The sequence below is a fragment of the Pan troglodytes genome, chromosome 11, assembly GCF_028858775.2.
Source record: "Pan troglodytes isolate AG18354 chromosome 11, NHGRI_mPanTro3-v2.0_pri, whole genome shotgun sequence".
Classification (NCBI taxonomy): domain Eukaryota; kingdom Metazoa; phylum Chordata; class Mammalia; order Primates; family Hominidae; genus Pan; species Pan troglodytes.
In genome coordinates this window covers 15,809,090-15,832,158 of record NC_072409.2, presented here as the reverse complement: position 1 = coordinate 15,832,158, position 23,069 = coordinate 15,809,090, and the positions used below count along the sequence as shown (strand labels likewise).

Genomic DNA, 23,069 nt, shown 5'->3' with positions numbered 1-23,069 from the left:
TGACATCTAAATGCAGAGTGATTTGATAATCACATCGTTCATTTTTAAAATGCAAGAACAAAGTCATCCTGAAAAGGTGTACGTTTTACATTATTCCTTCTCCATTTAAACGTGTATTTCCATTCTTCTCCTATATAAATTTTATCCTGTTGTAATAAATGTTTATGCTGGAAAGTCTCTTGTAATCACCTATATTACTTTTCACAATAAAAAATAAAAGTTTTTTTATTTCTTATGACCACAAAATTTTGTGTTAAAATAATTATGAAAAATCATCTACATTGAGTTATTATCACAATTATTACTAATTGGGACCAATTTGGTCAGTTTAAACAACTGACCAAAACTATGTAATTGTTAGCTTCAATTATATTAAGTTGCCAACATTCACCTATTTTGATCTACAAAAATAGTAATTTCATATGGTAATATATCACAAACTTTGAAAATAATTGTTATTCCTAAAAAGATTTTAATTAAAGGCATCTAGTAGGACTTTTTTAGTTCATATATCTAGAAATGAGTATTACTTATTACTAAAGTAAGTCAAAATCAACATCAATTATATTACCATTTAGTTTTCATTTGTTGCATGGGAAACAAGATTATGCACTAGGTGACATCTTAAAGATAAGAAGAGTTTAGAAAAGAGAAATGTGGAAATTGAGGATCTAGACAATTATTTTCCTAAAACCATTATTCTATGTACTGAGAAGTCTCTGGAGATCAGCAAGAGTGTGTGTCCCCCAAAGTGAAAATTACTGAACCAAATGACCTCTGACCTCCCTTTCAGCAGGCAGATTCCTTGGTTATATAGCTCAGCAATAGGTCTTATTACCATGAATAAGATGGCTTGGTTTTAATCTGGGGAGTCATGTCATATAGTGGCTAATCGTATAATCTTTGGCACCAGATAAATGTGACTTAAATTGATATTTTGCTCTTTATGAACTTAAACTTTCCATGCCTGTTTTCAAATTTGTAAAAGTGAAATAATAATAATAATAATAGTAGTAGTAGTAGTAATAATAGCCTTATAGAGTTATTGATTTAAATGTGATAACACAGAAAAGTCCCTGGTTTAAGGTAAATGTTCTGTAAATGTTAGCTATGGGGCTATTAGGTTGGTGCAAAAGTAATTGCGGTTTTTAGCAGTACTTTTAATAATGATGATGTTAATGAAAAATCCATATTATCTTGGAAAAGTCATAAGCACTTAATCCCTTTATCAGCACAGTGTGTAGTTTACACTGGGGCACAACAGTGACTATATGTCCAAGTCTATAGAACTAATTCTTTTTGTTCTTATGGCAACAGATGGACAATAGCAACTGGACCAGTGTGTCCCATTTTGTTCTCTTGGGCATTTCCACCCACCCAGAAGAGCGAATCCCACTCTTCCTTGTTTTCTCACTCATGTACGCAATCAATATTTCTGGCAACTTGGCCATCATCACACTGATTCTCTCTGCTCCACGCCTCCACATCCCCATGTACATCTTCCTCAGTAACTTGGCCTTGACAGACATCTGCTTCACCTCCACCACGGTCCCCAAGATGCTGCAGATTATTTTCTCCCCTACAAAGGTAATTTCCTACACAGGCTGTTTAGCCCAAACTTATTTCTTCATTTGCTTCGCCGTCATGGAAAACTTCATCCTGGCTGTGATGGCCTATGACAGGTACATTGCCATCTGCCACCCTTTCCACTACACTATGATCCTGACTAGAATGCTGTGTGTGAAGATGGTGGTCATGTGCCATGCTCTCTCCCACCTTCATGCCATGCTGCATACCTTTCTCATGGGCCAACTAATCTTCTGTGCAGATAACAGAATCCCCCACTTCTTCTGTGACCTCTACGCTCTGATGAAGATCTCCTGCACCAGCACCTACCTCAACACCCTTATGATTCACACAGAAGGTGCTGTTGTAATCAGTGGAGCTCTGGCCTTCATTACTGCCTCCTATGCCTGCATCATCCTGGTGGTCCTCCGGATCCCCTCAGCCAAGGGCAGGTGGAAAACCTTTTCTACCTGCGGCTCCCACCTCACTGTGGTGGCCATATTCTATGGCACCCTCAGTTGGGTCTACTTCCGGCCCCTTTCCAGCTATTCAGTGACCAAGGGTCGCATTATAACAGTCGTGTACACAGTGGTGACTCCCATGCTGAACCCCTTCATCTACAGCCTGAGGAATGGGGATGTCAAGGGAGGCTTCATGAAATGGATGAGCAGAATGCAGACTTTTTTCTTTAGATAAAACCCCAAACACAGTTCAGAGGTTTACCTATGATTCTGGAGAAATAATGTTGTGCCTCACAGATCTGCTGTCTTTAGAACTTTCCAGAAATATCTAAATTAGCTATATATCATGTGTTTTCTCACTGGATATTGCCCAGAGAAATCTATTAAATCCAAAGTACATAAAACAAAAAGGAACCACCATGTACTTAGTGTAAAACACTAGCGTTTCTTTAACTATAATTAACAGGGTTCTCTGCAATTAAACACTAGGGTTGTAACTCTCAGAGTTCTTAGATGTAGGCAATAGAAACTGATTCTGGCTTATGCATGGAGGAAATGAGTTTCTTGAAAAGATATGTGGAGCTCATGCATTTCCAAGGCTAGGGAACTAGACTCAAGAAAAATGGACAAGAATAATAAAGGTCATATCATCAGAACCGCAGTGAAAATCATATCCCAGAAATAGTCTAATGAGGACACTACTGTAGCCACCAAACTCTATTCACTGCAGCTTGTACCTCCTCCTATACTACCAGCAGTAGTCACTGGGCATAGTTCTTGGAGGTCTATAAACTGGTTATTACCACTTCCAGAAAGAACTGTCCCCTTCTTATTCTTTTCACTACTATGTCTAGATTCAGAATAAGGTGGTGCATCTGACTGGTCAAGAATTTGGTCACCAACACATCCCCTAGCTGCCAGGAAAACTAGGAGAGCAATGTTGGTGCTTTTATTTTCTATAAGTTTATAGAAGTCAGGTGAAATGGGGTAACTACTCCAATATAAGAAGAGGAACATAATGATAATGTCTACTATTTGGAGTCAGAAGTTATATATGCTCCAGAATGAAGCACTGTCATGCTTACCAATTTGCATTTTTCTTAACCTGCTTTACCTGCACGACTCAGGGATAAATCAAACTCATTTTGCCTCAGCATGTTCCTGATCTCTTCTGTAGTTGATATGTGGAACTGGTCTAATAGTGGGTGAAAATTGATTTGTCTTCTGACCAATCGATACTGGGCATGAAGAACAGGTTCAAGCATCAAGAGTCTGTTAAAATGTTGATTCTTCAATATTATTAAAAGACCATACTGCCCAAAGAAATTTATAGATTCAATGCTATTCCTATGAAACTACCAATGACATTTGTCACATAATTAGAAAAAACTATTCTAAAATCCACATGGAACCAAAAAAGAGCCCAAATAGCCAAAGCAATCCTAAGCAACAGGGACAAAGCCAGAAGCATCACACTATCCAAATTCAAACTATACTACAAGGCTACAGCAACCAAAACAGCATGGTACTGGTACCAAAACAGACACATAGAGCAATGGAACAGAATAGAGAACCCAGAAGTAAACAACTACATGTTAGCTGGTTATGTTGCCCATTAATTGATGCAGTTTCTTCATGCATCGATGGTCTTTACAATTTGGCATGTTTTTTCAGTGGCTGGTACCGGTTGTTACCTTCCATGTTTAGTGCTTCCTTGAGGAGCTCTTGTAAGGCAGGCCTGGTGGTAATAAAATCTCTCAGCATTTGCTTGTCTGTAAAGGATTTTATTTCCCCTTCATTTATGAAGCTTAGTTTGGCTAGATAGGGAACTCTATGTTGAAAATTCTTTTAAGAATGTTGAATATTGGCCCCCACTCTCTTCTGGCTTGTAGGGTTTCTGCAGAGAGATCCACTGTTAGTCTGATGGGCTTCCCTTTGTGGGTAACTTGCCTTTTTCTCTGGCTGCCCTTAACATTTTTTCCTTCATTTCAACCTTGGTGAATCTGACAATTATGTGTCTTGGGATTGCTCTTCTCAAGGAGTATCTTTGTGGTATTCTGTGTATTTCCTGAATTTGAAGGTTGGCCTGCCTTGCTAGGTTGGGGAAGTTCTCCTGGATAATATCCTGAAGAGTGTTTTCCAACTTGGTTCCATTCTCCCCATCACTTTTAGGTACACCAATCCAACGTAGATTTGGTCTTTTCACATAGTCCCACATTTCTTGGAGGCTTTGTTCATTTCTTTTTACTCTTTTTTCTCTAATCTTGTCTTCTCACTTTGTTTCATTAATTTGATCTTCAATCACTTATGTCCTTTCTTCCACTTGATCGAATCAGCTATTGAAGCTTGTGCATGCATCACAAAGTTCTCGTGCCATGGTTTTCAGCTCCATCAGGTCATTTAAGGTCTTCTGTACACTGTTTATTCTAGTTAACCGTTCGTCTAACCTTTTTTCAAGGTTTTTAGCATCCTTGTGATGGGTTAGAACATGCGCCTTTGGCTCGGAGAAGTTTGTTATTACCGACCTTCTGAAGCTTACTTCTGTCAACTTGTCAAACTCATTCTCCATCCAGTTTTGTTCTCTTGCTGGCGAGGAGCTGTGATCCTTTGGAGGAGAAGAGATGCTCTGGTTTTTGGAATTTTCAGCTTTTCTGCTCTGCTTTTTCCCCAACTTTGTGGTTTTATCTACCTTTGGTCTTTGATGTTGGTGACCTACAGATGGGGTTTTGGTGTGGATGTCCTTTTCATTGATGTTGATGCTATTATTTTCTGTTTGTTAGTTTTCCTTCTCCCACTCACACCCCTCAGCTTCAGGTCTGTTGGAGTTTGCTGGAGGTGCACTCCAGACCCTGTTTTCCTGGGTCTCACCACTGGAGGCTGCAGAACAGCAAATATTGCAGAACAGCAAATATTGCTGCCTGATCCTTCCTCTGGAAGCTTCGTCCCAGAGGGGCACCCACCTGTATGAGTTGTCTGTCGGCCCATACTGGGAGCTGTCTCCCAGTCGGGCTACACGGAGGTCCGGGACCCTCTTGAGGAGGCAGTCTGTCTGTTCTCAGAGCTTGAACACCATGCTGGGAGAACCACTGCTCTTTATTGTATATATTCAAAAGCTGGAAGAAAGGATTTTGAATATCTCCAACACCAAGAAATGATGAATGTTTGTCATGATGAACATGTTATTTATCCGGATTTGATCATTATATATTGTGTACATATATCAACATATCACACTATACTCCATATATATGAACAACTATTATGTGTCAATCAAAATAATAATTTTTAAAATAAAATAAACATAAACACAGAAAAAAAGATTAAAGATACCTGGATCCCTGATGCCATGGAGTGCCTCTGTGGCTCTGGACTGACCAACTGCAAACTTTTTGAACATTAAATGTAAATAAACTTCTATATTATTTCAAAAAACAACAACAAAAGGAAACCAAAAAAGAATGTCTCGCCAAAGAGAAAATATATATAAAGAGATAGAAATTATAAAAAGGAACCAAATGGAAATCTTCAAAAATGCACCCACACAAAATAAAACAAACTCTTGCAATTAATAAATGAATAGAGCTAATAAACCAGCAAAGTTTCAGCATAGAACGTGAACATCAATAATCAACTGTATTTCCATATACTAGCAATGAATAACCTTCAAAAGAAATAAAATTTAATTTATAATAGTATCAAAAAGAATGAAACAGGAAAAAATTTAGCCATGGATATGCAATACTTGTATACTGAAAACTACAAAACATTGCTGAAAGAAATTTAAAAGACCTAAGTAAACAGAAAGACATCCATATAATGGACTGGAAGACTTAATATTCTTAAAAAGGCAATAATCCATAAATCGATCTACAGATTCAATGCAATTCCTATAAAATCTTTATTATTTTGTAGAAATGGAAAAGCCAATCCTGAAATTCAGATGAAATTGCCAGAAACAATGAGTAGCCAAAACTATCTGGAAAAAAATGAACAAATTTGTAGAACCTACACTTTCCTATTTCCAGAATTATTACAAAGTTATGAAATAAAAGAGGATACAAACAAATGGAAGAACATTCCATGCGCACGCGTAGGAAGAATCAATATCGTGAAACACAGGTAGGACGTTTATCAGTAATTTGATTCACCCAATAAGCTGCTTTGCTTTATTTGTGCTTCCAAATCCTCCTGTTTAATTTCACTTTTCCCCATTTCCACATATGGCACAGTCAGGAGCTGTCCTATATGCTCTCCTGGCTCTGCTTTCCAGGGAAGAGAAGTAGATCAAACAATTTGAATTTCCGCATTGTAATCTGAATCAGTGACTCCCGTTTGTACTTGTACCCCTTTTAAATTTAAACTAGACCTTCCTAGAAGTAATCCTATCATCCTAGCTGGCAAGGGTCCACAGACCCCTGCTGGAACTTTTTGCGGGAGTTCGCCAGGCATAAGGCTCACAGCTTTTGTGCAACATGAATCTACTGTGGCACTACTGGCTGTGGCAGGGGACAGACATTATACAGGGGTGAGGGAATGGCCTGAGCCAGAAATGCCCTGGTTTGGAACGGGGCCTGGGATGGGCCCCTCATGGGGTTTCCTGAAATCGGGTTCCCATCTTTATCAAATTTAGAGTGACACTGATTAGCCCAGTGTTTTCCTCAGGCTCAGTAGTTTTCTTTTTTCGCCTATCTGGCAGCCTGACTCGCTGATTTTTTCTACATCTTTTTTACTATGACCATGCTTCCCACAGTTAAAACAAGCTCCAGGAAACGGAGTATTTCCTTTATCCACTCTCAGTCCCGCCATTGCTTGGGCTAGCAGAGTAGCCTTATGCACATTACCTCCGATACCATCACAGGCCTTGATATGATCAACTAAATGTGCTTTCCTGAATTTAAAAGGAAAAGGCTCAAATGTAGCTATAATATTTCCCAGTTGATCTTGGGGGGTGTATTCTAACAGGGAATTGCCAAGCCTCTAAATCACCCTCTCTTCTAGCTTGCTGAATTCCTGCCTGAATAGAACTGAGAGCGGTCACTCAAGACGCTGCTCGAACAGTCACTGGGGCAACTACTTTTCTCCCAGTGTCCTCCAGAAAAGAAAGATCTAGAGGGTCAGGCCACTCTTTTTTCTTCAAAATAAGGAGGGTGTGCAGAAGGGTAGGGATGAACCTCTTCCTCCTTTGCCGCTTTAGCTTTAGCTGGCAAACAAACCTGCTCTGTCACCTCTTCTGTTACTTCATTATACTCTCCTTTTTCCTTATCATTAGTGTGAAAAGGTTCCAAGGTGGAACGAACCAGAGCCCACACTTGTCCCACTGTTACCCTGATGCTTCCAAGCTCCCCTTCTTACTCATCACAGGGATTGCTTTAAGAGTACTCGGGTGTCCTCCAGCTTAGTTCCACATTCGCCAACTGTCGCTCCAGCGACCCTTCGACCTCGGTTTGAGCCTCCATGTTGGGCACCGCTTGCCGAGACCAGCTCGGTCGTGGAGACCCTAACCCAGTGGCACTAGAGGAATTAAAGACACACACACAGAAATATCTTGTGTGGAGTGGGTAATCAGGGGACTCACAGCCTTCAGAGCTGAGAGCCTCGAACAGAGATTTACCCACATATTTATTAACAGCAAGCCAGTGATAAACATTGTTTCTATAGATTATAGATTAACTAAAAGTATTTGTAACTGGAAACAAAGGGATGGGCCAAAACAAAAGGATGGGTCTGGCTAGTTATCTGCAGCAGGAACATGTCCTTAAGGCACAGATCGCTTATGCTATTTTTGTGGTTTAAGAATGCCTTTAAGCGGTTTTCCGCCCTGGGTGGGCCAGGTGTTCCTTGCCCTCATTCTGGTAAACCCACAACCTTCCAGCGTGGGCGTCATGGCCATCATGAACATGTCACAGTGCTGCAGAGAATTTGTTTATGGCCAGTTTCGAGGCCAGTTTATGGCCAGATTTGGGGGCCTGTTCCCAACAATAAAAGCCATGTCGTACTGGCAAAAGTATAGAAATATAGGTCACTGAAATAGAATTGAGAGTCTAGAAATAAGTCCATCTATCTAAAATCAATCAATTTTTTTTACAAGGGTCAAAGAACATTCAAGGAGGAAAGAACATTCTCTTCAACAAATAGTGCTGGAATAACTGGTTATTTATATGTAAAAGAATGAAGTTAGGCTCATTCTTTCCTCATACCATATAAAAAATTAACTCAAAATTGACCAAAGACCTAAGTGCAAGAGCTAAAACTAGGGAACCCTTGTTCACTGTTGGTGGGAATATAAATTGGTACAGCCATTATGGAAAACAGTATGGAGGTTCCTCAAAAACTCATACACAGAACGACTACATAATCTGCTTCTAGGTTAGGGGGAAGGAAGAGATGAATAGGGGAGCACAGAGAATCTTTAAGGCAGTCAAACTGTTCTGTATGATTCTGTATGATTCTTTAATGCCACTATGCATTTGTCCAAACTCACAGAATGTGCTAAACCAAGAGTGAATCCTAATGTAAAGTATGGATTCAGGGAGACAGTATGTCAATGTAGGGTCATCAATGTTAAGAAATATACCACTACTCTGGTGTGGAATGTTGATAGTGGAATAGACTATGTACATGAGAGAAAGAAGTATATGGCAGCTCTCTGTGTTTTTTGCTCAATTTTGCTGTGAACCTAAAGCTACTTTATTTATTATTATTTTTTGAGACAGGGTCTCACTCAGTCACCCAGGCTGGAGTACAGTGGCACAATCATAGCTCACTGCAGCCTCAATCTCCCAGGTCAAGCCATCCTCATACCTCAGTTTCCCAAGTAGCTGGGCCCACAGAGGCCCACCATGCATGGCTAATGTTTTTTTTATTATTATAGAGATGAGGTCTCACTATGTTGCCCAGGCTGATCTTGAACTCCTGGCCTCAAGTGATTCTCCTGTTTTGGGCTCCAAAAGTGCTGGAATTACAGGAATGAACCACCATGCCCAGCCCTAAAGCTACATTAAAATATTAATCTTATTTTTAAAAAAATAAAATAAAAACCAAATGCATTTGCGGCAATAGCAGAAAAATCATGGTAAATCTCACAGTATGTATCAGAAGGCATCCAAAGATATGTTTTTGAAAAATGTAAATATGACCAGCAGTTAAATAAAAGTAAGATGTATAAGCTTCTAGATATCTAGTGGGGGAAAAGATAACAAAAAATGTGAAATGCAATACAAATTATGAGAAAAAATGAGCTAAAATAAGATCATATACTGTCTGAGTAACCCCACATCTGGAAGTAATCCAAACTACGGAGGAAGTGTATATATTAATTGCAACACAAAGGAGACAACATTAATTTACAGAAGAAAACAAATAGTGGTGTACCCACTCAGTGTTTATTGTAGGAAGTTAAGAGATCATATCCCTGTTCCACTCAGCTTCTAATCAACGGAGCAGACAAAAAGGGTCACATCAGGATCAAAGCTTTATTATAACAGTAAATCTGTCAGTTAGGGCTGCTATAACAAATTAACATAGACTGGGTGGCTTAAACAATATTTATTCCTTGCAGGTCTGGAAGCTGGAAGGTCCAAGATCAAGGTGCGGGCAGATCTAGTGTCTGGTGAGGGCAGGCTTCCTTGTTTTCAGATGGCCATCTTCTCATTGTATCCTCACACGGTGGAGAGCCAGAGAGACAGGATAAAGAAGCCCTCTCTGACCTCTTCTTGTAAGGGCACTAATTCCATTCATGAAGCCTCCACCCTCACAACCTGATTATCTCCCAAGGCTCCCACCTCCTAACACTATCACCTAGGAGGTTAAAGTTTCAACATATGGATCTTTGGGGGACCCAAACATTCAGTTCATAACAGAGTGACTCTTCTCTTCCTCCTCCCAATTGAGGATAATTTCCTCTTAACCTTTCCTGTACCTGGACAGAGAGAGCAGAAGCATGACTACTTACAGTCACATTAGTTCATACAGCCATGGTTCACAATCCTGGCTTTGCACCTGGAGAGAATCAAAAATATCCCTGTCTGGGCCCACCTCTACTGATTCTGTATTAATTGGTCTGTAGTATGACCTGGGCATCAGTATACTTTTAGAGCTATCACATGTTTCTGATATGCTGTGGGATTGTTCTGTGCCACTCACACAGAAGATTGAAGCTCAGGGCTAGCCAGAATAAATGTAAAGATTACTAATTAGAAAAATTCCTCCTCTTCCTGTGTATAAGTGGTAGGTGAGCGTTAGACTAGAAATTTTCCTGCCAGTTTGTTTACTTCTGCACTGTGAGGTAAGATTGGTTCTCTTTATGGACACTTGAGGGTGAAGAATTATATGGTTCCTACCACCAGGTATAACAGTGAATTGTAACACCATGGAAAATTATTTTGACATTATTTTAAACATTTTTGCAAAACTGTATGTAAATTGTTATTATTATGAAAATATGCATATGAATAAAATTTTTATATTCTAGTGGTAGGATAACTTTTTAATCAAATAAAGCACACTAAGACCCTGCTACTTACTCAATGTGTGGTCCACTGAGCAGCAACATTGGAATTACATGAAAAATTATTATAGAAATAAAAGTTCCATGTAAAGTTTGAAAAGCACTGTGCTAGGAAATTGTCAAAAGCAGCAGAAGCAGAAGAAACAGAAGAGGGAGAGGAAGAAAAGGAAAGACAGAGAAGAGAAGAGAATAGAGGGGGCAGGGGCAGGATTCCAGGAAAATGCATAATTTGATGAGAAATTAAAAAGGTATCTTTTTCACCAGTGCTGTACAAACTGTGAGCTTTTCCAGCAAAAAAAGAACATAGTTGTCAATGGGTGCTTATGAATATTTGCACATGTTTTGTGACCAGCTGCTTTGGGAAATAATTAATAAATATATAACATAGCCTTTTCTCTCTTCAACAGTATAATCCAGTTTCAAAAATGCTGCTGATGGACTTGAAAAATGGACCATAATCATAACAACTTTTCTCTGTTACTTAACAGTTTACAAAGCAAAATTGCACGCACAATGTTAGAAGCATAATTAACTTGTGAAGAAAGTAATGCAGGTATTATCATCTCTGGGAAAACCCAGGCTCACAGATGCAAGACCTCAATCAAAATGACACAATGAGGAAGTGATGGGATTGAGTTGAACAAAAGTGGATGAAGCTTGATGACTTCAAATCCAATGCACATGGGCTGCATATGTGCTGATTTATGTGGTATACTCTGTAAGATTAACACCATGAACAATGGAAGAGATTGACAGCAAGGAGGCCCATTTGTAATTTGCATAGGAAGTGATAAAGATCTAGATGAGGTAAAAGTTATGAGAACTGAATATAGTTCAATTTAGAGGGGAAATACGGAATACAAGCCACAGGTTAGTTGGAGACAGATGATCTGATCAAGGGTTGACTCCAAGCAAGTAACTTATTCTTTCTGTGCCTCATGGGGGTAATAACAGCAATTACTTCATCAGGTTGCTGAGAGACATAGTGGGTTAATATGTGGAGAGATCCTAAAACAGTGTCTGACACATAGTAAATGCTATATAAAAGCTATTACTACTACTCAGATGCAAGAGATTTTAGGAGGATTAATTGATAAGCTTCAAAACACATCACATTAAGCCAATGGTCTTGACTGTAGCTACATATTAGAATCATTTGGGGAACATTTAAAAATACTGATACCTAAGCTTTACCTCATAGCAAGTGGATCCAAATCTCTAGAGTGGAGGCCCAGGAAAATGAATTTTTTAAAACTCCCAGGTGATTCTAACGCACAGTGAAAGTTGAAAAGCACCGATATAGACAGAGGAAGAATTAGGCTTGACTTATTGGAACCTTAGATATCAGTGGTGATAATGGCAATAAATGAAGAGCTGTGGAAATGAATCTACTGTGAGGATTTAATTTCCTAGATTTTCATTGTAAGGTGATATTAATTTGAAAAGAGAAGTGATATATTAAGAGTGGATGAGTTCTGTAACAGGATGAGACAAGCATAGGCAAGGTGCCGAAGACTTGAAGTAGAAGGAAGAGATGTCACACAGGGTACAGAAAAGATGGAGAGACATTAGAGGACAGCAATGGTACAATGTCATGGGAGCCAGGCATATGGGTGAGGTGATGGTTCCCAAAAAACTATGTCAAAACTCACAGGCAGACAATGTACATTAAGCATTGAGATAAGACCACTGGATGTTGCCAATGGTTTGAGAAAGGTAGAATGTATTGAGTGAACAGAAGATGCTGGTGAGAAGACAGTGTGGAAGTAGTCAGGGGAATATAGAAATTATACCTGAAATGGGGAGATCCCAGGGATTGAAGTAGTACCTTGGGATGTGGGTGGAGGGGCTTATAGAGGAATAAAGACAGAAGTCAGCAAACTCAGTAAGGAGACGCAGCAGAGAAGACCAGATTTTGGCTGGACCAATAATGCTGAAGGTGTCCCAAGAAGAGTGTTGTGTGATTGTCAAGGTGCCTTCTAGAGTTCTTACAACTCTAGAAGCCATAGATGATGTCCTGGAAATCCTCAGCACAGGAAACCCTGCTTACAATTACATTACAATCTATTTGAGTGAAGCTGCATCTCAAGTGGGGTGAAGGGCAAAAGTCAATGCATAAAAGTGAAAATCGAGTACCCTCAAAATTACATTTTAATCTTTTAAGAAGCACCGAAGTAGAGACCAATTTTCCAGCTGCCAAAAAGCTAAGCAAAGTACCAATGTTTTAATCAGTGTTAAGATAGTTCATTGTTCCTTCTTTTATGCAACAAAGTAGTTAGCTTGCATTTTTCTATCTATATTTTATTTTTAATGCACATTAAAAATTAATTTAATTTTGTTGATTCTTTCAAAAAACCAGCTCCTGGATTCATTAATTTTTTGAAGGGTTTTTTTTGTCTCTATTTCCTTCAGTTCTGCTCTGATTTTAGTTATTTCTTGCCTTCTGCTAGCTTTTGAATGTGTTTGCTCTTCCTTTTCTAGTTCTTTTAATTGTGATGTTAGGGTGTCAATTTTGGATCTTTCCTGCTTTCTCTTGTGGGCATTTAGTGCTATAAATTTCCCTCTACACACTGCTTTGAATGAGTCCCAGAGATTCTGGTATGTTGTGTGTTTTCATTGGTTTCAAAGAACATCTTTATTTCTGCCTTCATTTCGTTATGTACCCAGTAGTCATTCAGGAGCAGGTTGTTCAGTTTCCATGTAGTTGAGTGGTTTTGAGTGAGTTTCTTAATCCTGAGTTCTAGTTTGATTGCACTGTGGACTGAGAGACAGTTTGTTATAATTTCTGTTCTTTTACATTTGCTGAGGAGAGCTTTACTTCCAACTATGTGGTCAATTTTGGAAGAAAACCTAGGCATTACCATTCAGGACATAGGCATGGGCAAGGACTTCATGTCTAAAACACTAAAAGCAATGGCAACAAAAGCCAAAATTGACAAATGGGATCTAATTAAACTAAAGAGCTTCTGCACAGCAAAAGAAACTACCATCAGAGTGAACAGGCAACCTACAGAATGGGAGAAAATTTTCGCAACCTACTCATCTGACAAAGGGCTAATATCCAGAATCTACAATGAACTCAAACAAATTTACAAGAAAAAAACAACCCCATCAAAAAGTGGGCAAAGGATATGAACAGACACTTCTCAAAAGAAGACATTTATGCAGCCAAAAGACACATGAAAAAATGCTCATCATCACTGGCCATCAGAGAAATGCAAATCAAAACCACAATGAGATACCATCTCACACCAGTTAGAATGGCAATCATTAAAAAGTCAGGAAACAACAGGTGCTGGAGAGGATGTGGAGAAACAGGAACACTTTTACACAGTTGGTGGGACTGTAAACTAGTTCAACCATTGTGGAAGTCAGTGTGGTGATTCCTCAGGGATCTAGAACTAGAAATACCATTTGACCCAGCCATCCCATTACTGGGTATATACCCAAATGACTATAAATCATGCTGCTATAAAGACACATGCACACGTATGGTTATTGTGGCACTATTCACAATAGCAAAGACTTGGAACCAACCCAAATGTCCAACAATGATTGATAGACTGGGTTAAGAAAATGTGGTACATATACACCATGGAATACTATGCAGCCATAAAAAAGGATGAGTTCATGTCCTTTGTAGGGACATGGATGAAATTGGAAATCATCATTCTCAGTAAACTATCGCAAGAACAAAAAACCAAACACCGCATGTTCTCACTCATAGGTGGGAATTGAACAATGAGAACACATGGACACATGTAGGGGAACATCAGACTCTGGGGACTGTTGTGGGGTGGGGGGAGGTGGGAGGGATAGCATTAGGAGATATACCTAATGCTAAATGACGAGTTAATGGGTGCAGCATACCAGCATGGCACATGTATACATATGTAACTAACCTGCACATTGTGCACATGTACCCTAAAACTTAAAGTATAATAATAATTAAAAGAAAAAAATAATTTAAAATATATAAAATAGAATTCAAATGCATCAGAGTTAGATGCTCACACTATAAGAAACCCATGGAAATTAATCCTAACTTATGGAATAGTAGAATCGTGATTATCATTTCATACTCACTCTGGGACATATTTTTGCTCATTGAATGGAATAGGTAGCGAACTTGACAGCCCTATTTGTCTAAACTGTCATCTTCCCTTACTTTCTGATATACACAAACACACTCCCACAAGAACACACACCAACCTAAATGTGATGATGATGATTAACTCTACTGCTCTTCGTGTAGTTCATAGTTTCACAATCCTATCCTCATATTCCCTCAGAACTCTAAAATTAAAACTACCCAGACTTGGTAATTCTTTTTCATCCACTTTGATAAAATAAAAGGCCTGATGGAGGGTGCCCAGAGGTATTCTGATAAGGGAGCCCTGATCTTATGTGTCTATAATGTGGAATGTTCATGGCTCCATCAAAGCACAATGTTGACAAGAGCCAAATCTGGAGTTCCTTAAGTTATCTAGGCCCTCCACCCCTCTGATCTCCCCAAAACCAACTCTGCTCAGAATATGCCCATGACTGTTCTCACCTATTCAATATGGCCCACAGCAGGCTAATCAGGGGTCTACCTTCCCCCATTCAAGAAGCCTGCAGAGTGCACCCTTGACATCCTTATTGCGGAGGCTATACACAAATGGGTTGGCCAAAGGTGTAATGGCAGTGTACATTACTGAAGCCACCATGTCCTGATACTGAGAGTTCTGGGAGGGAGGCTGGAAGTAGACCCAAATGATGGTGCCGTAGAGGAAACCAACCATGGTGAGGTGGGATCCACAGGTGGAGACTGCTCGGCGGCGACCAGCAGCTGAAGGAAAACGTAGAATAGTGGCCCCAATTCGGACATAAGAGAGTACAATGAGGGCACAGGGGCCCAGCATAAGGAAGCCACCCTCAAAGAATATGGCCAGCTCATTAGAATGTATGTCAGAACAAGAGGCTCGCAGAAGTGGCCGGTGGTCACAAAAGAAGTGAGGAAGGTTAACGTTGCCCCCAGCATCCCCAGTCCAGCAAAGAGGCAGGACGAGTCCCACATGCAACATGGTGTGCAGTATGGACACCACCCAGCTCAAGGCTAGTAAGCAGGCACACCGTTGGTGATTCATTACCAAAGCATAGTGCAGGGGGTCACAGATGGCCACATAGCGATCCAGAGCCATGACAGCAATGACAAGTGTATCTGTAACCCCAAATGCATAGAAGAAAAAGAACTGAGCCAAGCAGCGGGCAGCAGGAATGGTTGGGTAATTAGAGACCAAATGGGCCAGCAACTGGGGCAGTGTAACTGTGGATAGCCCCATGTCTATCACAGAGAGGCCACGAAGCAGATAATACATGGGTGAGTGCAGTCTGGAGTCCCAGGAGATGAGCAGCACCAGTGTCACATTCCCCAGTATGGTGGTCAGGTAAATAGCCAGGAACAGGAAGAAGAGGAGAGTGTGGGAGATGCTAGCTCTCGAGAACCCGAGGAGCAAAAAAACCGGAGAGTGTGAAGCATTAGGGGCACAGCTCATCATGAGTGACAGTCAGCCTGCCTGAAAGACAGTTTAAGTCAAAAAGAAAGTCATGGGTCTGATATTAGGGATCATAACATTTCTAATTAATTATATTACGTTACTGAAGATCGTTAAAGACCTAGATTCAAACTTGACCATCTACGCTCCCTCCCTAAGGTCTAGGATTTCGCTTCCTTAATATGTATTTATTTTCTCCTTTATGTCTTCCTTTTCACCCACCCTAGTGACTTGTTCCATCTAATTCACAAGCCCTACTAAAGTCCTTCCCACAGTGAAAAACTCTTCATTCATTCTTGTCTTTTCATCCAACTATTTCTTCTCTTTTTCCAGTGGCCAACTTCATGAAAGAATTATCTATATTCACTGTCTCCAGTTCCTTACCTTCCATTCACACCTCACCCAACTGCAATCCTCATGATGTCTTCTCTCTGAACCTGTATGGAAAATAACATACCATTAAAACACATACCATACAAAGAAACAATTCTTTCGACATAGCTGACTTTTTTACATTTCCTCTAAGGTCTGGAACAAGACAAGGATGTCCACTTTTACCACTCCTATTCAACATAGTAATAGAAGTTCTAGCCAGAGCAATTAGACCAATGAAAGAAAAGCCACCCAAATTGGAAAAGAGGAAGCGAAATTATCCATGTTTGCTGATAACATGATCTTATATTTAGAAAAACCTAAAGACCCCACCAAAAAACTCTTAGATGAGATACTGCTTTAGAATGTCATGAAATTACTTGTTCTTTCTCTTTATTCCCTGTGTTAGTTAATGGCATTATCATTATCATCAGCCTGATGCACAAACAAAAAACTGAAGGAATTACTCCATCGTCTCCCACATCCAATCATTCCTTAACGTCTATGTTTTCCCTTATATCCATTCTTTGCTGTTAGTCCACTATGACCATTTAAGTTTTAGCATCTCTAACCAATACTGATTTCTACAACCTCATTACTGGTTTCTCTACTTAACTCTTCTGATAGGTCTTCCATACTGATACTGGAATAAAACTTTCAATATGTGACTCCTTGTTTAAATAGTCAGGGACTTCAGAATAAAATCCAAATGGCTTAGTCTGTCTTGGATGGAACTTTCATTATTAGTACTTAACTTCTCTTAGAATTATACTGAGTCACCTATCCAGGGTTTTTTTTTTTTTTTTAAAGACAATCTCACTCTATCACTCAGGCTGAAGTGCAGTGGCTTGATCTTGGCTCACTGCAGCCTCTGCCTCCCGGGGTCAAGTGATTCTCCTGCTTCAGCCTCCCAAGTAGCTGGGACTGCAAGCACACATCACCACACCCAGTTCATTTTTGTATTTTTAGAAGAGACAGGGTTTCACCATGTTGGCCAGGCTAGTCTCGAACTCCTGATCTCGTGATCCAACCATCTTGGCCTCCCAAAGTGTTGGGATTACAGGCATGAGCCACCGTGCCCAGTCCCAGTGTTTTAAACTAGACATTTTTTCTTAATTCTCAAACATGGTGAGCTCTCACACCCCTGCACATCTTCCCATTATTTTGAGAATTTGGGCTTTCTGAAATATGAGGTATGTAATACAATCATCCACACATGCCCACTCAACACAGAAATTTAGAGAAAATATAATAATCATACTTTTTTTTTTTTTGAGACGGAGTCTCGTTCTGTCGCCCAGGCTGGAGTGCAGTGGCACGATCTCGGCTCACTGCAAGCTCTGCCTTCCAAGTTCATGCCATTCTCCTGCCTCAGCCTCCAGAATAGCTGGGACCACAGGTGCCCACCACCATGCCAGGCTAATTTTTTTTGTATTTTTAGTAGAGACGAGGTTTCACCGTGTTAGCCAGGATCGTCTCGATCTCCTGACCTCGTGATCCACCCACCTCGGCCTCCCAAAGTGCTGGGATTACAGGTGTGAGCCACCGCGCCCAGCCAATAACATACTTTTAAAATCATAACTAAGCTTTCAAGAACGTAAGGGAAATACAAGAGTCTGTAATCAAAGAGGAATGTGAAAAATTAATATCTAAAAACTATCTGTGATTATGGAGGTAGTGATGGCAGGTGACAGGTGGCAGGTAGGTTCAAGGGCATCACATCAGTCTTCATAGTCCACAGATTTGATTATGAACATCCATGTGGAACAGGAGATAAGAGCTTAAACCTGTATGAGGCAGGAGGTAGAGACCACCACATAAATTGAGGACATTCAAAAGGCTAAATTTTCAGCAAAAGGGTATACACGCACAGGAAAACACACACACACACCTACACCCACACAGGGTATGTGAGAACAAATGAAAATTCAGATCGCTCAGTCTGGACTACATGGAAGGAAAAGTGCTTTCCATGGGAATGCAGTTACGGATCTGTACCACATAAGGAGTGCATAATGCTAATTTACAAAATACATACAATTCTAGAACTCTAAAAATAAAAAATCAACATAAAAATTATCTTCATACAGGTAAAAGCATTGGAGTACCTTTTAGAAGTGAACATAAAACTTCTCAGTGACTTATAGACTCTAGACAGGAATCCCACAAACAGAAATCCACCAAAGATGAGCTCACAATTCAAAATTACAAAACACACATAAAGTCTATTCATTATGAAGATATTCATCAATCAACAAATAATGTGATTAACCTCCTCCAAATGTCATAAAATTAACCAATCTATTAAGGAATATACATTATATTTAAAGTACTTAGCGTCTAAGAGAGAAAATAAAGATTATAAGAAAGAAGTTATCAAAAAAAAAAACACATATTTTTAAAGCCCCAAAAAGAATTACTAGAAAACAAAAACATTCACATTGAAACGAAAAACTCAATGGATGGGTTAGACAGTGGCTGAAGAGAGAAGTTAGTTCTTTAAAAAATTTTTCTCTATTTCCATAGGTTTTGGAAGAACAGGTGGTATTTGGTTACAAGAGTAAGTTCTTTAGTGGTGATTTCTGAGATTTTGGTGCACCCATCACCCAAGCAGTATACACAGCACCCAATTTGTAGTCTTTTATCCCTCACCCCCCTTCCACCCCTTCCCCCAAATCCCCAAAGTCCATTGTATCATTCTTTTCCCTTTGCATCCTCATAGCTTAGCTCCTACTTATGAGTGAGAACATTCAATGTTTGGTTTTCCATTCCTCAGTTACTTCACCTAGAATAATGGAAAGCAGCTAATTCTAAGAAAAATACCCAGAAGACAGTACAAAGTGACCAAGATAATATGAAGGGGGTTTGTATTAGTTTGTTTTCACCCTGCTGATAAAGATAATATGAAGGGGGGTTGTATTAGTTTGTTTTCACCCTGCTGATAAAGGCATACCCAAGACTGGGCAATTTAGAAAATAAAGAGGTTTAACGGACTTACAGTTCCACGTGGCTGGGGAGACCTCACAATCATGGCAGAAGTTGAAAGGCACATCTCACATGGCGGCAGACAAGAGAGCTTCTGCAGGGAAACTCCCCTTTATAAAACCATCAGATCTCATGAGACTTATTTACAATCATGAGAACAGCACAGGACAGACCTGCCCCCATGATTCAATTACCTCCCACCAAGTCCCTCCCTGAACACATAGGAATTCAAGATGAGATTTGGGTGGGGACACAGCCAAACCACATCAAGAGTTAAGAATTTCAGGAAACAAAATAAGAAGACCCATTATATATCAAGTAAGTCCAAGAAAAAAACTGGATACTACATACAAAAGAATGGAATTGGACCCTTATCTCACACCATTCACTAAATCAACTCAAAATGGACTGAAGACCTAAACACAAGACCTGAAACCATAAAATTCCAAGAAGAAAATACAACGGGGAGACTCCTTGACATTAGTTTTGGCAATCATTTTCTGGATATTACACCAAATGCTCAGGCAACAAAAGCAAAAATAAACAAGTGAGACTACATCAAACTAAAAAGCTTTTGCACAGCAAAGGAAATAATCAACAGAATGAAAAGGCAGCCGACAGACTGGGGGAAAATATTTGCAAACAATATGTCTGATAAGGGGTTAATATTCAAAATATGCTTAAAAACTTATACTCAATAGCAAAATAATAATAATAATAATAACCAAGTTTCAAAATGGGCAAAGAGGCCAGGCATGGTGGCTCATGCCTGTAATCCCAGAATTTTGGGAAGCCAAGGCAGGCGGATCACTTGAGGTCAGGAGTTTGAGACCAGCCTGGCCAACATGGAAAAACCTCGTCTCTACTAAAAATACAAAAATTAGCCCGGCATGGTGGGACATGCCTGTGGTCCCAGCTACTTGGGAGGCTGAAGCAGGAGAATTTCTTGAACCCAGATGCAGAAGTTGCTGTGAGCTGAGATCACACCACTGCACTCCAGCTTGGGTGACAGCGTGAGACTGTGCCTCAAAAAAAGGGTGGGGTGGGGGGGTGCAAAAAGAACCTGTATTAGTCTATTTTCACACTGCTATAAAGAAATACACTATAGCCTGACCAACATGGAGAAACCTCGTCCCTACTAAAAATACAAAATTAGCCAGGCATGGTGGCACATGCCTGTAATCCCAGCACATTGGGAGGCTGAGGCAGGTGAATCACCTGAAGTCGGGAGTTTGAGACCAACCTGACCAACATGGAGAAACCCTGTCCTTACTGAAAGTACAAAATTAGCCAGGCGTGGTGGCACATACCTGTAATACCAGCTACTCAGGAGGCTGAGGCAGGAGAATCGCTTGAACCCGGGATGTAGAGGTTGTGGTGAGCAGAGATCATGCCATTGCACTCCAGCCTAGGCAACAAGAGCGAACTCCATCTCAAAAAAAAAAAAAAGAAAAGAGAAAAAGAAAACAGAAGAAAAAAGAAACAAAAAAGAAATACCTGAGACTGGGTGATTTATAAAGGAAAGAGGTGTAATTGACTCACAGTTCCACACACAGCTGGGGAGCCCTCAGGAAGCTTGCAATCATGGTGGAGGGCAAAGGAGAAGCAAGTACCTTCTTCACAAGGCAACAGGAGAGAGAAAATGCAGGGGGAACTGCCCCTTATAAAACCATAAGATCTCGTGAGAATGCACTATCATGAGAACAGCATGGGGGAAACCACCCCCATGATCCAATCACCTCCCACCAGGTCCCTCCCTTGACATGTGGTGATTACAATTGGAGATGAGATTTGGGTGGGGACACAGGGCCAAACCATACCAGAACCTGAATAAATATTCATCCAAAGATATACAAATGGCCATAGGTATATGAAAGTGTGCTTAACATCACTAATCGTCAGGGAAATGAAAATCAAAATCACAATGAGATAGCACCTCACACCTGCTAGGATGGTTATTATGCGGAATAACAAGAAGAAATAACAAGTGTTGGCAAGGATGTGAAGGAAAGGGAACACTTGCACATTGTTGGTAGGAATGTAAATTGGTGCATCCATTATGGAAAACAGTACAGAGGGTCTTTAAAAACTTAAAAATAGAACAACCAGGTGACCCAGCAATCCCTCTCCTGGGTATACACCCGAAGGAAAATAAATCAGCACCTCATAGAGATATCTGCACTCCCATGTCCACTGCAGCATTATTCACAATAGCTAAAATATGGAAACAACCTAAGTGTCTTTTAATGAATGAATGGCTAAAGAAATTGTGGAATATTATTTAGCCTTTAAAAAGGAAGAGGTTCTGCTCTTTTTGTGATAACATAAATGAACCTGGAGGATATTATGTTAAGTGAGACAAGCCAGGCACAGAAAAAAAATACTGCATAATCTTACTTTTATGTAGAACCTTACGTTTTAAAAACTAAATACATAGAAACAGTGACTAGAAGGGTGATTAGCAGGAGTCGGGGAAGGGAAAAAATGAGTAGTTAGAGCTCAAAAGATATAAAGTTACAGTTTTGTAGGATGGATGTCTAGAGGTATACTGTACAGCAAGAAGACATATTAATAATATTGCATTGTATACTTCTATCATGGAAATTTGCCAAGAGAGTAGATTTAAGGTGTTCTTACCACAAAAAAATAGGTAACTATGTGAGATAATGGATATGTTAATTTGCTTGACTGTTGTAACCATTTCACTATGTATGTGTACATTAAAACATTATGTTGTACACATTAAATATACACAATAAAAAAGAAGTCCAAGATTAAGTATATGAGAAAATAGAGGAGAGGCAATATTGAAGAGACACAAACTAAGAATTTGCCAGACTTAATGAAGGAAATGAATCCTCAGATTGAAGAATCACAGTAACTCCCAAACAAGATAAATTTTTTAAATTCCATACATAGACACTATGTTAGGGAAACCACTGAATAGAAAATTCAAAGAGGTTATATTAAAAGCAACAAGAAAGACAGACAAATAGACTGACAAAAGATTTATCAGCAACAAGAGATTCTAGAAAATCAGGAAATAATATTTCCAAAGTGCTGAGAGAAAATAATGACCAAACTCAAATTCTATATCCCTTTAAACTATTGAAAAAATAAAAAAACATTTTTATGGATACTATTTTCTCTTTCATGGAATGTCCTCCCATCCTGTTAGGGCCCAAACTTAGGGCCACATGCTAACAAGTGAAGAGCTACTCATGTTGAAGGTCTCAGTCAGGTTTCATTTCTACTTGGAGACTTCACCAAGTCCCTGCACAGTCATTTTAGTAGAGCATTTTTTGCTTTTCAAGTAACTTCGTAAATATTGACTTGCCTATCTCCCAATGTACACTGTTAATATGTGTGTATACACACACATATACACATATGAACCTATGTAGATACACACACGCATGCACGCATACGTACACATATATACTGGCCAGGAGCAGTGGCTCACGCCTGCAATCCCAACAATTTGGGAGGCCAAGGCGGGTGGATCACCTGAGGTCAGGAGTTCAAGACCCACCTGGGCAACATGGTGAAACCCAGTCTCTACCAAAAATACAAAAAATTAGCCGAGCCTGGTGGCAGGTGCCTGTAATCCCAGCTACTTGGGAGGCTGAGGCAGGAGAAATG

At 39.8% G+C, this 23,069-nt stretch overlaps 3 protein-coding genes across 4 annotated transcripts in view; 1 reads left to right on the top strand and 2 right to left on the bottom strand.

Moving 5' to 3' along the window:
- Positions 1-23,069, bottom strand: part of OR1L8 (olfactory receptor family 1 subfamily L member 8) — a 265,279-nt gene that overhangs the window by 68,035 nt on the left and 174,175 nt on the right. For both annotated transcript variants that reach the window (XM_063787254.1, XM_054659055.2), the window contains one exon: positions 16,455-16,507. In XM_063787254.1, the coding sequence (XP_063643324.1) occupies positions 16,455-16,507 (53 nt within the window). The remainder of the gene's footprint in view (positions 1-16,454; positions 16,508-23,069) is intronic.
- On the top strand, positions 1,251-2,343 carry OR1Q1 (olfactory receptor family 1 subfamily Q member 1). Its single transcript, XM_063788361.1, has one exon. It carries the CDS (start codon positions 1,318-1,320, stop codon positions 2,260-2,262), a length of 945 nt encoding a protein of 314 aa, XP_063644431.1. The 5' UTR covers positions 1,251-1,317; the 3' UTR covers positions 2,263-2,343.
- On the bottom strand, positions 15,033-16,073 carry LOC473045 (olfactory receptor 1B1). The gene has a single exon (XM_528415.7). The coding sequence runs from the start codon at positions 16,071-16,073 to the stop codon at positions 15,117-15,119; it is 957 nt and encodes a 318-aa protein (XP_528415.3). The 3' UTR covers positions 15,033-15,116.